The sequence below is a fragment of the Amphiura filiformis genome, chromosome 15 (genome assembly GCF_039555335.1).
Source record: "Amphiura filiformis chromosome 15, Afil_fr2py, whole genome shotgun sequence".
Lineage (NCBI taxonomy): Eukaryota > Metazoa > Echinodermata > Ophiuroidea > Amphilepidida > Amphiuridae > Amphiura > Amphiura filiformis.
This window is the reverse complement of record NC_092642.1, coordinates 39,202,899-39,225,220: the sequence shown is the minus strand read 5'-3', so window position 1 is coordinate 39,225,220 and position 22,322 is coordinate 39,202,899. Positions and strand designations below refer to the sequence as shown.

The 22,322-nt window shown below is 34.2% G+C and overlaps 1 protein-coding gene across 1 annotated transcript in view; it reads left to right on the top strand.

Moving 5' to 3' along the window:
* The first annotated feature begins 6,437 nt into the window (after positions 1–6,437).
* Positions 6,438–22,322, top strand: part of LOC140171610 (tyrosine-protein phosphatase non-receptor type 9-like) — an 88,396-nt gene continuing 72,511 nt past the window's right edge. The window contains 1 exon segment of the mRNA XM_072194895.1: positions 6,438–6,552. Within this exon segment, the coding sequence (XP_072050996.1) occupies positions 6,484–6,552 (69 nt within the window). The 5' untranslated portion in view covers positions 6,438–6,483.

Sequence of the window (22,322 nt, the reverse complement as noted above, 5' to 3'; positions counted from 1 at the left end):
CCACTATTGAGATATGCTCCATTGAACTTAACAATAAACATAGGAAACAAAGGATTTATTGACTGTTTTATTGATTTTTCACTACTTAACATTTTAAAGCTAATTACAAGCAGAATATTTTGGTTGAATATCTCAAAAATGATGATTGGCGACTTCAGGGCTCAGTTGTGCTGGATGGTCACATATATGTTTTGGTTTTGGACAAAACATTTTAATAACAATTAAATGGCAGGGTATATAAAGTAATGTTCAAACTTCTTTATTTGAAAAAATATCAACACTACAACAATCTTTTAAACTGTTATTTTAAAATAGTTGTTGGCAAACATTTTGGTGAAATATTTTGTCAACACTTAAAGGGGGTAACCCTATTGGTTTTGGATATGGATTGTCTTTAAAATTACATAATAATATCAAATATCGCCTCCTTTATGCTGCTTTGTGAAAAAACGAGAGCATTTTCAGCGTAAATGTGAATAAATAGCCAAATTTGCAATCCAATACCTTGGTATACGTGAATTGCATTCTGGGCAGGCAATGACGAAGGCTGACATGCTGTACAATGCCCGGCCTGTATTGAACGGAAAATGGGGTTTTTTTCGATCAGATCAAGAAAAAAGGAAACAAAATATATTTCCCCTTGCAATATGTACATTTCAAATGAATATATAAAAAGTTTGGGTAAAATGGAGAGGAAAAAAAACCTTCAGATACCGGGTTTTGAACCGGGTACCTCTCGGGTAAAAACAAACGCGCTGATCAATTGAGCTATTTTGCACACCACAATAACTGTTGTCGTTTTCATAACTATATACGGCGCACCGTCTCCTCAGCAGTTAGTGTGGTTCGCTTTTTTCACAGAATGTGTATGACGCGAAACCAAAGTAGCTGTTGCGGAGACTGATATTTCGATATTTACAAACTGGTAACCTGTAAAATAGTATCTATTATGTGATACCAAAACCTCATCAACAATGAAAAAAAATCGGGGGGATGATGCTGTCGATCTGGTTACGGACCTTTAAATAAGCTTTTTAAAGCTTTTTAAAAACACTTACCCGGTAATATCATTGAATGTTATTAAAAAGTTTTAAACCATCAGAGATGACACTTTTCAGGTTTTAACCTGAATTCAGGTTTTTTGTGAGTCCAAATTCCCACATTTTTATTTATTTTCAGCCCGTTTGGGGCTTTTTGGCCTGCATTTACATGCTTTTTCAGGTTTTTTGAGTGAAATTGAGTGGCATCTCTGAACCATTTACATAGCCAGACATTTATAAGTTTCTATTAAACATTTGTATTTGCTGGGTAGTCTGTATGTGTGCTTGTGCCTGTTGAGAAACATGTATAAAACAATATTTGTGGAACTTGTCTCAAAAAGTTGAAAATGTCTGCACATTTTATATAGCAGTATTAACTATATTATGTTTGTAATTGCATCAAAATTATTCTACCATTAATAAAAAATATATTTACAAAAATTATTGCTGCAATTTTGTGGAATCAGCAATGGTGAACTGGTTTGGGATAAAGGAGAGGTGACGCAGGGAGGTGACGACTGCGGCAACACAAAATAGGTTTGTTTCTGGTCACGTTCATAAAATCAGTGAATATTTTTGAATTTTTAGCAACTTTATGAACTAGAACATTTTGAAATGGGATTATTTATGGACGGCTGCAGAGAAGTTGGAACTATGGGTCTTCATGGTCACAAATGCTCTATCAATAAAATTGTACATTAATAAGAGTCGTGTGTTGCTTATTGTGTATCATGGACAAAATTATCGGTAGCATGAAATATAGCTTGGAAATACTAGCAAAAGCAATTTTATCTTAAATATTTGTTACAAAGTTATATGTCACAATTATATAGAAATCTAGATTTACATTAGGGAGTGTTCATAAATACTTCGGTGGGGGTGGAAAATTTAGGAGATCAAAATGATTTTGTGTCCTAAAAAGATCAGTCCTTTATAGGGGGATCAAAACATTTGAGGGTAAAAGTACAGGGTAAAATGTACAACAAGACATGCACATTCCAAAAATTTAAGTATTCAATTGTACACTCTCAAGCTTCAAATCAACAAAATTTGCACACTTTACAATTTACAAATGGTCAATTTTAGCTAATGAGTTAAGGGATCTGGAATGAGCCTTTTGAGCGTTTCGACAGTATTTTTTGTGGACATGAGAGCATATCAGACATATCGAATTGCATTCCGAATACGGAGAATGTCTTTCTGATATCAAATAATTTTTATTTTTTGAAATTCACGATATAATACAAATTGTATGACAAATTATTAAAATTTGATATTTTTCACATTTTGATATATTACAGTCCTCGAAGTAAATTTTATAAATCTAATGATATATTTTAAAGTGTATGTAGCTGGGAGGAAAAGCCGACGATCAATTGAAAATTTTGACCTTTCATATTGAAGATATGGATTTTTTCCCAAAAAACCTTTTTTTTTTTTGGTGATTTGGGGAAAAATCCATATCTTCAATACGAAAGGTCAAAATTGTCAATTGATCGTCGGCTTTTCATTCCACCTACATACACTTTAAGTACATATCATCAGATTTATAAAGTTTACTTCGAGTACTGTAAAATATCAATTTTTAATCATTTGCCATAAAATGCGTATTACATTGCGAATTTCAAAAAATCAAAATTATTTGATATCAGAAGGACATTCTTTGTATTCAGAATGCAATTCGATATGTCGGATGTGCTCTAATGTCCCACAATAAATACTGCCCAAACGCTCATACCCCATCCCTTAATAACATATATATTTGGTTTCTTTTTTAGGACATGAAGGTGGGATCAAAACCTTTTAGACCATAAAAAAGGAGATAAAAAAATCTACCCTTTTTTAGGAAAATCTAAAAAATCATAATGTTGGAGGTTCCAAGCCCCCCCCCCCCCACCAAATTATATATTGAGCACTCCCTTATACCAGGGAACCTCCCTTATTATGCAGCATTATGGGTGTCATTGATACGATACAATGTATTATATCATTATGTGATTTGGCAAATTTGTTTTAAAACAGTGTGTGAATATTGTATTGAAACAATAGATTTTTAATTTATAATTATTATAGTTATGTATTTAAATGTAGAATCAAACAATAATGTTATACATTCTGGAAAAAATAAATTGAAAGAAATTAATTCTTTGCAACAAAAATGTGTAAGTTGTGTTGTTTCATACAATGCGTACTGTACAATGGCTCTTAAGGAATCGGATAGCAACGTTTGCACAGTATTTTTGTGGGACCTGAGAGCACATCAGACACACGAAATTGCATGCTGAATACGACGAATGTCCTGATGATATCAAATAATTTTGATTTTTTGAAATTCGCATATTAAAAATACAAATTTTATGGCAAATTAAAAATTGGGTTAATGGGCTCTTCTATTTGACACCCCTCACCTTAGAAAGAATTCCAAAAAAAAGTTTTATCCAGGCGGAGGGTGGATGGGGTGGGGGCTAAAAAGGGATTTTTTTAGATGTGAATGATACTGTAACCACTTAATTTCGTTAGGGATTTAATTTCGCTAGAATAAATTAAATAAATGGTTATGGTTATTGAGATTTCAAACCACGGGCGGATCCAAGGCTATAGGGGGACGGGTCCGTACGCAGGATTTCGTTTGGGGGTGCTGATTTTGAAAAAGTGGACTTTTTTCCAAGGGGGAGGGACGATTTTGTGAAAAGTGGACTTTCTTCCCAAAATTTGTGCCTTTTTTGTCCAAAAAAGCGTAAAAAATTTTTTTTTTGCTCGCTAAGCTCGCAAATTCTTAATTTTGGGACTTTTTGTATCCCCCCCCCCCCCTACGTACGAGCCTGCTTAGGGGACTGTAATTTTCTTCGGAATGGGATGGGTCATGAATATACTGGGGTCAGAATGTTTATACCGAAAGTGGGGGGGAGGGTTATAATTTTATTACACCAAAAAATAGGGGTTACATATTCTTAAGGGCTGGTGCATAATGCACGTTCCGCACGCAAAATTTGTGTGCGCTCCGCGTACATTCATTAAACTTAAAAACTTTTTGTAACAACAATGAGTTGGCCTAATTTGTCTTGAGTCTGTGTAGGGGTGTGGGGGTGGGTGTGTGTTTGTGGGGGGGGGGGGAATAAAAAAACAACCCTTGATAGGGGAGTCATAAAAGTAAACTATTCATAGACATATTCATGATCCCCCTTCCGAAGAAAATGACAGCCCCCTTTAACGTGTCATCTGCATTTCTTCAGGCTACTCAACAAACACATAACTGTTTTTAAAACGTTTTACACGGGTTTTATTTTGAGTCTTGGTATTGGTAAAAACGTTCTAATAACATTGAATGTCGAGTTTTATAAAGGTCATGAAAACGTTTTGTATGAATACACACTACAACAACATAATGTTGTCAAAATGTTATTGTAAAATATTTTTTGCAAACATTTTGGGCAAAATATTTCGTCAACACTTAAATAACATTAGGTCTATTAGAATATTGTGCGGTATGTTTTCAAAAGACATTTTTAAAATGTTTAATGAAAACGTTTTATTCTAATTATTTACGATGAGTGTGGGTGGCAGTGGTTTTAGTGGAAAATTGATCAAAGTAAGTGTTACCCATTGAATGGAAAACGTGGAACATGTGATTGAGTCGGAGTTGTTTGACTCTATCATGGATTTTCACAAGTTTGATGGAATAGTGAACTAAGAAATTTGAGTTTGTCAGTAAGTTTGTCTCTGCTTGCATCAGCAGAGATATAGTCGAGGTTTGCGTGTTCTCTGTTGACAAGAGGTAGGCTACTAGTCTTCAGAGCTTAAGTCAACGGCTCTTTTCAGGCCAATGAACCTTTACATTAGCAATAGCAGATAGGAGATTGTCTGCTTGTACACTGTTGACACGGGGCAATCTTCAGTGAATGGCTCTTTTCAGCGCCACCACTTATTTTATTTACTCTTTTCAAAGCCACTAAAAACTTTTACATTAGCAGATATGCGATGTCTGCTTAGCTCTGCTTGTTCACTGTTATCTGTGATAGCAGATTCGCCACTTTAGGCCTAAGGCTAAAAAAGTTATCCTCTAGTAGCATGAAAACCTAATACGAAATGCGGGTTATCTTTTTTTTCATTTTTAGAGTCCGAATGTACGGTAAGATATAGATATGCCTCAAATTAAACGTTTATTGTCAAATCAGTAAAGTGCAGAGTATAGATGTGTAAATTGCTACTTTTAGGAAAATTATAGATTGACTTCCATAGGATATTTAGTGACTTCATTCCCAGAAATCCCGGAATTTGCATGTCGACCGAGTATGATATGCACCCCACATGCACACCATAATTAATAATTATCAAAATCTGAAATTGACCTGTTTCTTTACAAAACACAGAAGTATGGCAGAAAAGGGGTTGCTATGTATTTTAAAAAGTTAATTTACATATAGGGCCTATATAAATTAACTTTTTAAAATACATAGCAGCCCCTTTTCTGCTATACTGGTTTAAAATAAATACCTGAATCATACGTGAAGAATTATAGGCCCTACATATGGCTGGTATAAGGCTAAAAATAATGTTCGTTTCCCATAATAGGTCTATACGCGCATTTCGTTTCTGAGAGCTATAGCCTACCGATTTTCATTTGAGAAATCCAGAAATATGCCATTTTCAAGCCAAAAATGATGACAAGATTTTTCAAAGGTTTTTTATCGTACATTTGGTATATTAATGAAGTCAACTTTTGAAGTTACTTTTGTTGGTGCTATATTTGATTATTTTGATTTGATTTGTTTATGAAACTTCTGTTAGGGCCTATAAATAATTTTAAATTTCTGTTGTGCAGCCTGTTACAAACTTATATGATACGATGCAGGGCCCGTGTATAAGAACAGCAATGCTGATCGGGCTAGCCTGGATATTATAATTAAAATAGATAATCAACCAATCAAACAAACAAATCAGTAAATAAACAAATAAACAAATAAATAAATAAATAAATAAATAAATAGACAAACAAACAAATAAATAAATATTTAAAAAAAAAAAGACAAACAAATAAATAAATTTTTAACAAAAATGAATTTATAAATAAATAAATAAATAAATATATAAATAAATAAATAAATAAATAATAAATAAATAAATAAATAAATTTAAAATAAATAAATAAATAAATAAATAAGTAAATAAATTAAATAAATAAATAAATAAATAAATAAATAAATAAATAAATAAATAAATAAATAAATAAATAAATAAATAAATTTCCTACGGCATTCCAAAGTAAAGTCATAAATTGTTTGAAAAAGCTAAAAAAAATCTGAGTACATGTAATCCCAGAAATTGAGGCGGAAAAGGACAAGAACCACCAAATTAATTTTATATGGCCTAAATACGATTACCACTTCACTTCCATGAACTGAATGAACCTTCGAAAATTACTTTGTGATTGATTGTTCTGCACATGCGCAAAGCAGTACTGTTTCCGATGGAGGACAACATGGCGACTGTGTTGACTTCGGAAGAGGAACAGGTACGATTAATTTTAACTAGGTTTTAAGACAACCATAAGCTTGAAAATAATATTGATGATATTTTTAAGTAACTAACTAGTTATGAATACAGTGTGCAAACTTTGACTCCGCGTGTTTGTCCAGAAAGCACTGAATAGTCACCCTGATATTGAATGGGAGTGAATCGGAAGTGCCTACTCCATTCAATGCATTGCATTGTACTACCAATGACAATGTCACATCAAGTGACAGTGAATGGCCATGGACGTACTATGTCCATGATTGTAATAATGAATAATACAGGGAAGTGAGTGAACCTATACTTGATCTAGAAGTCCATCCTCAACCCAGGCCACTGATAATGGATCATGGGATAGAGGATAGAATCTGGCTGCTCATTTCGCGAGAATCGAATGATGAGAATCGGTGAAGCGTGACACCATGTAATTTGGAATGGTATTCAGGAGGGTGAAAGTTCATAGGGGCAATGCATTGTCAGGAACCCAGGTCACGCTATTGTTCGACCTAGGCTAGGCTACATTATTTTTAATGCATGATGCGTTTTCGTCAATACAGCTTTATTTAAATCTCCTCCACCTTCGCAACACGGTATCGTTATCGTATGTACGTGGAGTGACTGGAATCAAACTGACGGCGGAGGAGTATACTAGCTGGTCAGACAGTTTAATTCTATCAAGCATAATACCTGAACGATCACCATCTTGATCGATTTACTACAGAATATGAGTTCCCGCCGATTTATATGAACTGATCAGACTGTAAACTGTAAATAACAATATAGGCAAGTGAATTTAATGTATGCACTCAAGCAAATGTATACACAGGCCAGCTGTGAAAAGTGTGAATACATGTATTTTGGCATTAACCTTTGACCTTTTTATTGTCTAAAATGGTACCAAAGTCTGTTCAGCTTTTGGAATGTATTAAATGATGTCTAGTCTAGTCTAGTAGTACCGGTATATCACCCTGGCGTCGATTGAGTCTTTTACGACAGCTTATGCCTTTCAGCTTTCCGTCAACATATTCCCTATCCGGCCTACAAAATATACAAAAAATATGAGCTATGTACAACACAATATACCCAAATAGGCCCTAGCTGTTAGAGTTAGATGATGTAAACACAGCACAAAAAATAAGTCCCCCTGGCTAGGGGACTATGTCATCATAACATTGTAAGGTTTCGTTTTGTACCAATAAAACTAACTGTGACACAATCTGGTCCATGGGGGCCAAAGGCTGCAAATTTGAAACTGAGATAAAGGTAAAAATATGGAGTAAAAACAACAAAATACTTAAGAAAATAGACATCAAAAAACTTCATAACTTTAGAATCAAGATGCTAGGCCTTCAGTGTTTTCAGTAAATGATAGCCTATTGCAAGTATAATGTAATAATTATAGTAACTCAATTTTCAAAAATGCCTCCTTTGGCCCCCAATCTCATGGACCAGATCGTGTCACATATGACTGTTTACTAAGTGTTGTGTGAACATGAGAGATTTCCATGACTTCAGGCCTGAATAAGCCTAAATTGAAGGTAAAACTGTCCTTTTCAAAGTCACAAAGTAGGCCTATGCTTGTCACAAAAGTTGATTCTTTACCAAGTGAACATTTACTGTAATGTGTATCGATTCTTGATCATTCAGCCATGCAAATCCCTTTGGTGCAGAGTTCAGCTGTTCAGCACAGTGAGTTGTAAGATGGCCAGTTCCATTCCTTGTCCCAATATGCCTTGTAGTTAACAAGCATAGGCCTAGGCCTACTTTGTGACAGTTTTGTCTTCAATTTGGACTCATTCTGCCATGAAGTCATGGACATCTTTCATTTTCACACAACACTTAGTAAACAATCATATAATTATACAGTAAGTTTATTGGTACAAAGTTTTACTTTACGATGTTATGACAAAATTTTCAGAGGGGGACTTATTTCTTGTGATGTGTTTAGTATACTGTATAAAAAGTGTAGGGGTAGTAGAGTTTTAATTGTCTATACTGAAATTGTCAGCCAACATTGATTTGGTAAATTATCTTTCTTTCTTGCCATATTTGTATTACTTGCACAGGGTTACATGTTGAGCATTTCAGATGGCTTATTAACACACACAACCAAGTTTAAACAAGATTTGTTATACATGTATATAATGCAGCAAGTTCCAAAGTTAATAGGCAAACTTTAATTACTGGTACCAAGTAATGCAAAAATTTGAGACACATACCACCAGCATTTTTGGGTGGCGAGTTCAAAACATGTAATGGCAGTACTGTCAATTTTTATTTGGTCATCTCTCATTAGTCATTTAAATAAAAATGGCACAGACCATCCTGTGTACCAGGGTTCCCGTTAAGGTTTTAAAAATGTGCGTCCGTAATGAGTAAAAGTGCATTTTCGCCGTGAGGCTAATGAAAGTTGATCCCCAGTTTCCCGTTACATAGTTTTTCATGACTGGGTAGGTGACTGTTTCATTATTCATTATTCATTATTTTCAAACTTTCATTATCGGTGCAAAGTTAATTACGGAATGCTATGTTTTGAGGCCCAAATAAAATAATAAAGTATAGTTAGTAATGACCATGCTTCACTTCAAAACAAATTTTAATTAAGCACATCTTCTTTGGAATCTTCAAATTAACCTATAGGTTGTGCAACATATGAAAGCACCAGAAGTCCATGATAGTCTTTGGAGAACCACTTTTCCATATAAATACACTGTGTCTGTGTGTTCTATTGCACACTACTTTTTACAAACCAATCTTACTCTCCACTAGCACATCTTTGGAAGCAATATTTATACGGAAATTAGTTTGTCTACTTGCACAAACTGGAGGTTGCTGGTAAAAATCATCACAGGGTGCACGTGTTAATAATAAAACAACCATGCAAGAAATTGACAAATAAATCATTTTATTTATAAGTTTATTTTATTAAATACATATATTTGTAAGAAAAGCACATAGTGCACGGTAGAAATGCTTTCATATTTGTTCATACGCTGGTTCCCGCGAACTTGGCTGCCTCTCTTTGTGTTCGGTCTATCCATTTAGTGGTAGGAGAAACTTAGATGCAGGGAATTGCTAGTCTCCAGTAAATGCGCCCTACGATATCGCCATTTTACCACATAGTTTAACCCAGCGCTTGTAAAGCCTATTCGGGCCGGTCAGGGTCGGCGTAAAAGTGCTTAAAATACGTGTCGGACGTGAAAGATGACATTAAAACTATCCTTTTTCTTAAAAACTTGAAAAATGTGAAATAATGAAATAATGGAAAATAATGAAATATTTGATCGGCATTTTTTTCTGACCGGAGTCGGGTAACGGGAAACTGGGAGTCAACTTTCATTAGCCTGATATTCCATCTCCATTCGCTATGATAATTTTTCTCATTTCTGTGTCAGTTTTGGTCCGAAACGTGGTCAAAAACAGGTGCAAAAACATGAGCAAAGTCTGTCAATCTTGAGCAATTTTCGTTTGTACTTCCACTTCCGCATTTCTATTTTTAAAGTAACGTATTGTTGATGCCACAAAAACTAAAACACATGCTGCCACAAATAATACGAAAAAGGGTTATCATTTGGATTTTGTCTTTAAAATTGCTTTTATTCATCGTAACAATAATACTAATAAAGGAAACCAAAATTATTTATGAGAAAATAAACTTAAAATATTAAAAATTGAATATTGTCTGGTTGTGATAAATAATTAAATAAACATTAACAGCACGTGCTTGCTTGTAAACAAATCAATCAGGACTTCCCCAGCTCAGCTGTACAGCGATCGTTCGGAAAGCATGCAAAAAGTGCACGATTTCCTGACGTTGCATTTACAAATATTGCAGAATTTACTTCAATTCTCAGCAGGTGGGTCAAAATTTTGGGGCTTTTATTATCTTAAAAATATAAAAGAATAAAAATTTCTTATTTTTATCATCAATTAATGATAAAATTTCGAAGTTTTGTCTGCATCCACAATGGACGCAAAATACTTGATTAGCCATGTGAACTTGCGTCCAAATTTGTAAAATATGCGTCTGGACGCAATGACGCACACTAACGGGAAGCCTGCTGTGTACATGATAGGCCTACATGGAAAATTTACAGTTATATTTAAAAAGGTCAAAATGATACACTCCCAGGCCCACACCCATAGCCAGGGGTGCGATGCAACCCCCCCAATTTGTGAGCATAGCGAGTGAAAAAAATGATTTTTAAAGCTTTTTGGTCAAAAAAGTCTAAATTTGGGGAAGAAAGTCCACTTTTCACAGAATTGCCTGGCCCTGATTTGGTAAAATGATCTAACTTGAAAATTGCTGTTTCGAGAAAAAGAGCTTTTAAGTGTGAACACATGACGTTTTTCTTTTTGAATAAAATAAATTATTAAACACATCTAATATCTTAGAAAATATGAAAATCTTTTTATTTGCAAAAATTTGGCTAATTTGGTTGAGTAATTTTGAAATGACAACCATTTTTAGGAAGTTAGGTTGTTTTACATTGTTTTACCTTGTAACAAAAATAAACATAGCGAGACTAACTTAATTTGGTAAAATATCTATCTTCAGATAGGTTGTTTTGCCGTGTTATCATCAATGCGTTAGGGTTTATCTGACGCTCTCTAGAGGTCTTGGCTAATATAAAATGATCTAACTTTCATCATTGTTTTTATCATTAAATTTCAACAATGTGTGTCTCAATTTCACTGAATTGTTGACCCCAAATTGTTTTTCGACTCAAGGTCAAGAATGCAAAAAAATTGGTTGGGAAGGGGGAATGTTACGGACCTCAAATTTGCGCTAGTAAATAGTATTTATAGTATACCATGGTCCATTCTCATAATAAGAAGGGTATATTTTCATCTTAATTTAGTGTTTTAAGGGGGTACTACACCCCTGGCCAATTTTGTGCCTATTTTGGCATTTTTATCAAAAATTATAGCACATTGGTGACAAGTAAGATATGCATATTATAGGGGCAAGGACTACAAGTACTGTACTGAAAATTCAGCAACTCAAAGCAAGTAGTTATTGATTTATTGATCAAATACTGGTTTTCCCTCATTTTTGACTGTAACTCCACAACTGTTGTACATGTATGTGCTGAAATAAAATTTCCAGTGCAATAGTTGTAGTCCTTGCCCCTATAATATACATATCTTACTTGTCTCCAATGCGCTATAATTTTCGAGAAAGATGCAAAAATAGGCAAACAATTGGGCAAGGGTGTAGTACCCCCTTAAACCTTTGATCACAACACAAAATTTTGCGTGCCTGGAATTTTTTCAACACTTCGACTTTCATCAGCAGACTGGCAACCCAAATTACAGGTCAGTGAACTTTCGTACACTTGGCCCCAAAATAGGATCGTAGACTCAAGGTACATGTAGCTTGTATCGGACCTTGTCTCTGTTCAGCGATAGCTGGTTCACTCTAATACAAATGTTTGTGTTGTGATCAAAGGTTTAAACCACTAAATTATGTTTACTACCAACACAGATGAACTTTCATTCTAATATATTTTCATCGTCGATCACTACCAGATGAAAATAATCAGGGTTTTCTACATCAAATCATTGAATGTATATGATTTTGTACATGTTGGACTTTCACTTTGCATATGTAGGGGGGTAGAGAAAGTCTGTGAATGTGTAATGCAATGTGTGATTTGAAAGTAAAACCTGAAGGGGATGTTAAAGGGTCCACACTGCTCCTTGTCCATGGCCCCCAAGGCTCTTGCTACACCCCTACCCTGGTATAATGATTTTTCATTCATTACAGGAAATACAGTACGTACTCACTTCAGTCAATTGCAAGTTAAGGCTACATGCTCTTTTTGGTTGAAATTTTTGGCGGAAATAATCCCGCCAAAACATTAAAGTAATCTTTTCCCACAACTAAATATCATAGTCAGGAAATTAATGATGCATCTGGTAGCTTAGATCATAACTTTCATTGCACTTAGTTGCAATTATCCCAGAAAATTCTTGATTTGTTTTTACAGAGTCTTGAATTGTCGATGTTTTTGATCAAAAAACATCACTCGTGTATTTTGAAACTCGAGGCATTAACTCTTCTCAAATTAGCCCCAAATCATAATTTATTATATGCACATGTAGCAAACACCAATGGGAATAATTGGACGTTGTTTGCGGAGCCTAAATTTGGTTTGATTTTATTTCACAATAATTCTAAGGTGAGAATTTTGACCTGACATTTACTTTTTGGATTTCAAATTTAAATTTATTGATATACATATTTTGAATAAATAAAGAGTACGCTTACCTTTCTGCAACACTTCCCGGTATCATTAAGCATCTGCTGATAACCAACATTTTAGCTGAAAACAGTCCTTCCTATCATTTTTGAACAAAATATGGTTCAAAAGTCCGTGACGCTGCGTGTATAAACTAGCACAGCGAGATAACGAACAGAGCTATTTACGGTGGGGTATCTATTGTAAGCTATTAGGGTAGGCCTATAGTATATCTTCCCGCAAGTGACAAGATGTGTCAAGCAGGGCGGTATATTCAAACGCTATTGTCTGGATCATTGAGTATCGATTGAGCACGTATACATGCAGCACGGATGTGTGTGGTCCTCCCCAGGTTTTGACATAAATTACAAATGATGTCGTGAATGACCCAGCGTTTTCATTTTATTATTACTAAATTAATCGTCGTTTATCACGAGTGCTAGGAGTTGTACCAGTTCAATTCATCAAAATGAATTTGTATTAAATGAAAAACAAACAGACAAGTAGAGTCATATGTCTTTCTATGACCGTATTCCTACCAAAATCAAAATCAAAATGATTTTCAATACACTAGAAACCTGTTGATATGTATATCTTTGAAAATCGCCGAATGTTAACCACAGTCACCGTGGCACAGCATAGGCATCTTTAGCATTCAGTGAAATTGGCAGTGGTTCGAACCCGGTGAAAATTTTAGTATTTTTATTCTTTTTACTAATGCGCTGTGCCGTTTTACAAACACGCCCCTGAATGAAACTCATGGGCATGTACCCTTAAGTGGTATCAAAAGTCGAACCACAATGGCCCTCCACAGCTTTTTTAATGCCCAGTGTTGTAACGACTCAGTCGGGCAACGTGAATCATATTCGACTTAACTCCGAGTTCGACCGGGGTAGGGAGACTACATGTATATGTGGCTGTACACTACGAATGAGCTATAAATTCAGCAAATTGTATTCTGAGTTACAGTGTAAAATGTGCGTAAAGGTCGTATTCATACGTACCTCAATTTGGTGCGACGTGTTTCTCATTTGATAGCGTTTTAACCAATCAATAATCCTATTGCTGAAGAGGATAATTGTCTTCTATCTTTTTCTATAGAATAATTAAATAGCTGTAGTCTTTGTTTGTTTTGGCTAAATCCTGTTCAAGTGGTGGGTTACAAAGCATTGTATTTTGTCTTGGTATTATGTATAACCAACAATTGACAATGAGAGGACCTCCTTGACTTGGGGATGATTTGAAATGACCGCCAATTTATATGACTGTTTGATATTTATTTACAGCAATGTGGAAAAAGAGACACATGTAGAATCGAACAAAGGTACCATTTTGTTGAAGGAGCAGAGTTCAACAAACCATAACCCCGCTTCTGAATATTGTTTGAAGTCAAATGATATACCATTTTAAAGCTTTATGATATATATATATAATACACAAAATAAAACAAAATTGACCGGGCCGACTTTACGGCTAATTCGTGGTGTACGATCATATATGTGATGTGATCAAGCAAATATCAGGAATATTGATTCGACTGAAATATAGCCAATAGTACTCAACTTCCTTTATATTTTATTGTTCCGAGCATCACTAAAATGAATATACATAATAATAGTATTCAACTTCCTTTATATTTTATTGTTCTGAGTATGGTATCACAGAAATGGCCATTTTCAAATAGTAAATCCTTTTCTACATAACAGCATATCAGCACTACTGCATCAAGTGCAAAACTGGAACCAGGAGCAATTTGTCTTCTGGTTCAGATGTGAATTTTATAAAGACCAGGAGCATTTGGTGGCTTTACTGGGGCAAATTTGCTCCCAGCCCCTGCTTAGGCCTAAAAAAGAAAATTGTTTGATTGGCGTAACATAAAAAAAAATTAGGGTAGGTCGGTCAGCATTAAAAAAAAAATTTTTACACATTTTTTAAGCGGTAAATTGCGTATGATAAAGGACTTGGAACTTTTTTTTTCTTTTTCTTTTTTAAATTGAATTTAAAAACAAATTCAATTTTTTTTGCAAAAAAAATACGAAAAAACTCTATGGTCGGGCCTATTTTTAGGTTCGTTCGGGTTACGCCAATCAAAAAATTGTCTTTTTTAGGCATATTAGGTAGTTTTCCGTAAGCTTCATTTTTGTGATTTCCACATTTACATCCCAAGGTATTTTAGTATATCCACCTCACACATTTCCATTATATATCCAGTAACAGACAAAATATCAAAATTGATGCCTCATTATGACATGTATGATATCACAGACTATCACATGTATTCAAAATTGATGCCTGAATTTGACCTGAACCAATTGACCTATAACCTGACCTTTGATGACCTTATAGCCTTTTTTTTTTTTTTTTTTAAATCTTTGAACAAGTTCATTTGGATTGTTAGATTTCACTGTTAACATAGTTCGTTTTATGCAAATCCAAGAAAAATGAAGATGTTAAACTCACATTTTTTAGTGACGTTTCACCACTACACTAGTGGTTTCTTCAGACTGGCAACCCATCACATCTGACTGCTTCCTTTTATAGGCAACAGGAACCTCTATAGAGGGCGTGATGAGTTGGTCAAAGATGTTGTTGAGTGAGTAGGCCCCCTCGTCCTTATAGCCTTTTTTAATCTCTTTTCCTAACAACACATTATAGAAGATACACTTGGTCCACCGGTATTATGAATGTTTTGAAACTGATTGATAAATATGACATATGGAATAGACCTACCATGATTAATAAGGCTAATTTTAACACATTAATTGTAGATAGTCTAAAAACTGTTTATAATAATTCATGGTTAAATGTTGTTAAAAACCATCAGACTAAACTTCAAACATATTGTCAATCCAAACGTTCATTTTCATTAGAAAATTATGTTACATTATTAAAACGTAGGCATCTACTTTTTGTAAACTAAGAATTAGTTGTCATAAATTAAGGATTGAAATGGATAGATATGTTTCACCTAAATTGCCTCCAGAACGGAGAATTTGTAAATATTGTAATCTCAATGAAATTGAGGACTAATTTCATTTCATTATGAAATGTTCCTTATATAACGATATCCGTAATAGATTTATGACGTTAATAGATGATATTTTTGTTACCAACAATTCAACTGAAAATGATAAGTTTCTTCTTATCATGGGTGCCAATGATTTTGACACCACCAATGCAGTTGCTAATTTCATTTATACTGCATTTGAAAACGGGATTTAAATAATAGGCCTATGCCTAGTTAATTTATATTATATTCTTTATAGTTGTAAACTGTATTGTTCTTGTACTTTATTTGTATTATATATATCGTATCGTATTATTATATATGTTTTGACCATATCTTGTTGTAAGATGAATGTCAATAAAATCTGAATCTGAATCTGAAAATCATACATGGTGTAGTATTAAATTGTCTATGTGGAAGAGATTAGGCCTATTTAATTTATTCAGTGTTATAATCAGTGAGTACATTTCTATAGATAGTATAACAAAGGATTTAATGTATTCTATTCATGTACATTGTATTCTACTTGGACATGTTCAATAGAATAAATTATGGTTTGTTATGAAACACACATCTCAGTTACCAGGATACAGTAAACAAAAAAATATATAGGGCTAAAATGATTTTCTAAAATGGTTTAAAACCACTTTGTATGTAGAGATATTTTATAAGTTCAGGACATGAGATGATGAACATATTTATATACTTCATAAATTTGCAACAAAAAAAGAAGATGGGTACTGATGAAAATCAGGGTATTATATCGCCTTGGGCGAGAAGATTCGCCCCTTCATTTTGCATACCACTTTGTCCAATTTCTTTTTCTCATTTCTTCACAAAATGCAAAAAAATGCAAAAAAAATGCAATGGGTGTAGTACCCCCTTAAAGGATGCCCAAAAGTGTAGCACGAGTTACCATGGAATTGCCCAACAGTACTCCCTTTCCTATTGCTAAACAACAACAAAACCGCATTTAGTGCCTTACGAAATACCTCAAGGTGCTTAAACAATGTACTAGTATAAAACTGGGCTACATCACCATGTCTAGTCTGCATGTTATTTACAATGTAAGTGAAATTTAGGTTGATAAGGAAAAAAAAGCGCAATGAATCATAAATTTGTATCCCCAGACTCGTAATCCACACGTAATTATCAAAATAACTTTCAAGGCTGCATTGAAGCTCAAGACTGTTAAAAATTAAGAAATATTAAATTAGAATTAGATTAAAATTACAATTACAATTAAATTAAATTAACATTATTTTTCACTTTTCGCACTGTAAATTATTGTAAAATTAAAAAATACTTAAGTATTTTCACTTCTATAAAAATCTATGAAACTTGAAACTAGCAAATATATAGCAATTCAAAATAAGCAAATATGTGTGAAATTATTGCCAAGTGAAAATTAATTGTGCAAAAATTAGCACTTTGGTGTTAAATCAAGTGGATAAAATTGTAAATAATATATAAAGAGTATTGTGAATAATATCTCTAAATTCTATTAATCGGGCTGCAACCTTGAAACAATCAAGTGAGTCACCCTTTATCTGAAATAGCGACTTGACTCATTGCATTTATAGCTGCTGATTATATTTAGGTTAAAAATTTATTGGAAAATCATCTTTTTATTATTAAATTTTTGTATTAAATTTTTCTTTGGCGACAAAAAAGAAAACCTTGTTCTATGGGCCCGACCGACCGTTTTTGAGATTTTTTGTTTTAATTTGCAGTAAAATCTTAGACCATCTGGTAAAATAAACCTTTTCTTTTGGCCAGAAGTGGCCTGAATTTGACGGTAATTGTTTGCATGTAAAATCAGCTGTTTTGGGCAAAAAGTAAAGGGATAAAAATTGCAAATAAAACCTATAAATATATTTACAGATTTTAGTGATTTTTACAGTCATTTCCTTTAAAAAAACCCATGCACGACGGTCGGTGAGACAGTCGACCCACCGTCCTACTTGAAAGGTCCGTCCGCCCGTAGAACCCGGGCGTAGAACAGGGTTTTTTGTTGCCTAAAGGGACATTCAGTGATTTTGAGATTAAGATTTTTTCAATTAAATTTTACCTAGAATTTACATATTTTCAATGAAATTTTTTTAAAATAATAGTGTTGGCATGTATCATGGATCATATTGTAATTTCAGATGCCAATGTGAACTTCTGTGCGCACACGGCAGTTAAATCAATCAAAATCATTGTACTGTGACATGTTTTCTTTGCATGCATCTCCTGTGTGGTTAACAATATTATACTGGTACACATTGTCCTCACTGGGATTGTCTACAGTGTGTGATATAGGCCTAGTTACTTTCTCTGACATGAGAAATTAGCCCAAACGCACCATATCTTACCCCCAATAACAGTTTCGAAAGGGGGAATTTATTACAAGAGAAGTTTCAATAACAAACTCGCAAAATACGACTTCCGAAATTCACTCGCAAAATACGACTTCCGGTTTAAAATACTACATGAGGGTGCCGATATATTATTGGAAAATACTACAAAATTGAATCTGTTTTACGTTAGTGCATGTTTATAAGCTAGTCCTAGTAACTAGGGAGTTTGAACCCTATCATAATCATGACCCTAAACCTATGGACAATCAAACAATTTTTTTTTTTGTGGGGTTCAAAGAATATGGGGGATTCACCCCTCATTTTTCTGTAGAAAATTGATAAAATAGCGCTACAAAAATATAAGTACTGTTGCCTGGTATTACTATTAGTGGTATACATGTAACATCATATTTATGGGTAGACTAGTTTTAGTCGAAGCAACAAAAAAAATGATTTTCATTATCTAAATCAATATATTATTGAAAAATGACACTTCGGTGTTTTGCAAAAGTTCATTCTACAAATAATATAGTTTGAAAACTTGCTTGATTTATTGTTGTCATATGTTTTATGAGTGATGTTCTTTAACAAAAGTGTTGTTGTTTCAGCCCTCTTTACAACATAACTCAAGAACCACAGGACCTACAAAAGTATTTGATATATTGAAATGATCAATGTAATTTTTGCCAAAGCTCACTACCATTCGCAAGATGCTGTGAATTATGAAATCGCAACAGTTTAAAATAGTTGCTAACCTTAACACCCACATTTTGTCAAATGATGAAAATTACAAAAATAATTATAGTGAGCCAGTCATATGCTGGCTCTCTTACCTGGGTAGTGAAATCTTGTGAAAACGCGACCGAAAATGCCTGCCTTAATCACATCATGGATTCAAAATTGAAGACATTTAAGGTGGTACTACACCCCTGGCAAATTTTGTGCCTATTTTTGCATTTTTCTCAAAAATTAAAGGGCATTGGTGACAAGTAAGATATGTATATTATAGGGGCAAGGACTACAACTACTGCACTGAAAATTTTATTTCAGCACAGACAGCAGTTGTGGAGTTACAGTCAAAAATGAGGGAAAACCAATATTTGATCAATAAATCAATAACTACTTGTCTTGAGTTACTGAAAGTTCAGTGTAGTAACTGAATTCCTTGCCCCTATAATATACATAACTTTTGTTACCAGTGTTTTATTAGTTTTTGAGAAAAATGCAAAAATAGTCACAAATTTATCAAGGGGCGTAGTACCACCTTAACAAAAAATCAGTTGCCCACCACCACAAAACCAATGAATGTCCCAATAAAAGGTCACTTGTCACGAGAATTAACCATGAAAATATGTATATAATACTGTTTACCTAGAAAAATCAGGATACATGTACAATGTAATATCCAAGCTAATTGAGTTTTTCAGGTAAGTATGGTACATTATGTAAGTGACACCATGCAGTGTTCATGGTATTGCACCCAGTGATGCTTGACATATTTGTCATATAACTTATAGCATGCCCGGATAGCATGGAAATAGTGTGTGTGATTTGGACTGTTGCACACCATTTCCCAAGCAGTGTTATATTGCAGTCAATGGGCTATTTTGGAAGATTTTGGAAATATCTTCCACAGGGGGAGTATGTTTTTCAAATGTAATTGGTCAGAGTTAATCATTTTGAAACCCATACTCCCCCTGTATTATGGTTTTACCTATATCTTCCACAACTGGAGTAAGTATTTCAAATGGAAGTTACCCAATTGTGTATTCTATTCAAAATTGATACTCCTCTGTGGCCGACTAAAACTTTTCCACAGGGGTAGTGTGGATTTTAAATGGAATAGCCCAATGGCTATTATTACTGTGGTGATCCTGATGAAATGTTGCCACAGCATCATTCCTGATTCCTGGGATGAACTCGATGCTCACTGTGTGGTGTATGTATTCGTGGAATTTGATCAGATTCCTAAACTCATGTGGCAATGAATGCTCGGAATGAATGGTAAAAATGTTCTTGGTATGTACAGTGACGTACATATACCAGGCAATATAGATCATTATATTTTGGGGGTGGGGGGGGGTCAGGATGAATATAAAGTGTTCCTGTTGTCCTGCTCAAAAACGTCTTTTCCAGGACTCTTGCTCAAATAACATTTCATTTGAATATTTGCAATTTTACTCTATTTTGGCCCATCAAAAGTGAATTTTGGGCTGAAATAAATTCTGATGTTAAAGGGGCATTTCGTGATCCACAGCCTCATCCCCCACTTTTCCCAAAAAAAAGTTGAGATTTTTACACCACTGGATACCTCTGGCTACATAATGTTTATGTACCAAATATTTCTTGCAGATTAATTCGTTTAGCAAAAATATGGCCAAATTTGAATTTCGTTCTGGTGCACCAGAACGAAATTACAGCACATTGTCTATGGAGCAGTGTAATACACATAATCATGCATAACTCGCAAACGCAAAATCGGAATCAACTGAAATTTTGGAAATAAGCTTTTTTCGTAGATATCTACTGAAAAATGTCATAAAAAGAGGATGCTAGGATCACGAAATCCTAAAAATAGGTCAATTCTTTGGCCTATATATTGGGCTGACTGGTGGTAGCCTAAAAGAGCCACCGGGATTGTGGCACCTGGGGAAAGGATAAAGAGTGCCACCCCTCCCAATCCCTGAAACAATTGCACACACAAATTTTGGCTATATCTCTTTTTTTGCTACATCAAGTTGAATTTCAGTCATAAAACAGTCCACTTACACCACTGGGAGGGGGGGCAGAATCAATCTAGGGGGTCTGAATTGGTTGATTCGGTGCCCTCTTGAGATGGCGTCCATAGCACGTGCCCTCCCTTGTCCCCTTAGCTTCGCCACTGATCTGGGAAGGGGAAGGGGAGGCAGTCTTGCCTTTCTGATATGGACTGCATCTAGCAATAATAAAAACTCCTTTAAAAGGGAGAGCATGTGTAATCAAATGGGTCCAAGGTGGCCTTGAAATAATTCCCGGCAAAACTCTTGCCGCTATTAGCCGGAGAATAGTGACAAACGTCAGTTTGTATAGAGGTTGTGCATATGACGTATCATCCCGTAAATACTACTCAAAAACTACTCAAATGCATTCAACATAGCATGATTGCAATCTACCGCGACAGTTCGTCTTACACACATAACAATAATTGCACTACGATCAAATAGGTTAATGACAACATTTGATTGAATGGACTACACTGCGCCATAATTACGGTTAAGGACACCGGTTCAAATCCTTTGTTTGGAGCCAATCGATAAAAGCATGCAGGGCCTCTATTGGGCAAATTTAATCTCTTAGCATTCCAGATAATGGACTCCAATAGAAAAACACTTTATGTCAGAAGAAATAATAAGATGTCAATTAATTAAAGACCTGTTGAATAGTGTGAGACCTCACTCCAGAAACATTATCACTGGCAAATTTTGTAACTACATGGTTGAAAGAAACTTGTCTCTTTTCTTGTCCTTTCCGCAATTTTAATTTTCAATTTATTTTTACTTTTATAACTCATTCAATTCATTATGATAAAAAAGTTATTATTTATAAAGCAGCATGAATTACTTGTTTAAAAACAAGTTTTACCAGTTGTCTACCCTTAGAACTCTAATACAAATTTATACCTTGATCACTTTCCAAGAATGCATCGAATGAGGATTACAAAGTTCGCTACTAATGCCAATTTTGCATTAAAAAAACCACTTATGAATTGAAATCACAGCATGCACAAATGTCATGTTGCATTATCCATCTAGATACATATATTTTTTTCAGTGTTATCGCTAGAGAGCTCTGTGACTGAGACATAAATGGAAAAATCTGTAACAATTGATTCTAGTCTGTCCAGGATTCTTGGAATCACTGTATAAATTCATTTATAAAGGATTTAGTTCAATCAAGCCTGAGATTATACACGTTTACATAAATGGAAATTTTGAGTTAACTGTCACATAATTTCTGAAAACAAGTGAGGTAACTTTTTCATTATTCATTATTCTTTATTTTTCTGCCTTTCATTATATGACCAACACGCATGTAAAATGTGTTGTTATTTGTTAAAAGTATATTAAAATGATTCTGCAAGGTTGACAGCAAAATGTATGTTTTGATTTTTCCACAAAAAATAAATGCATATTCATCA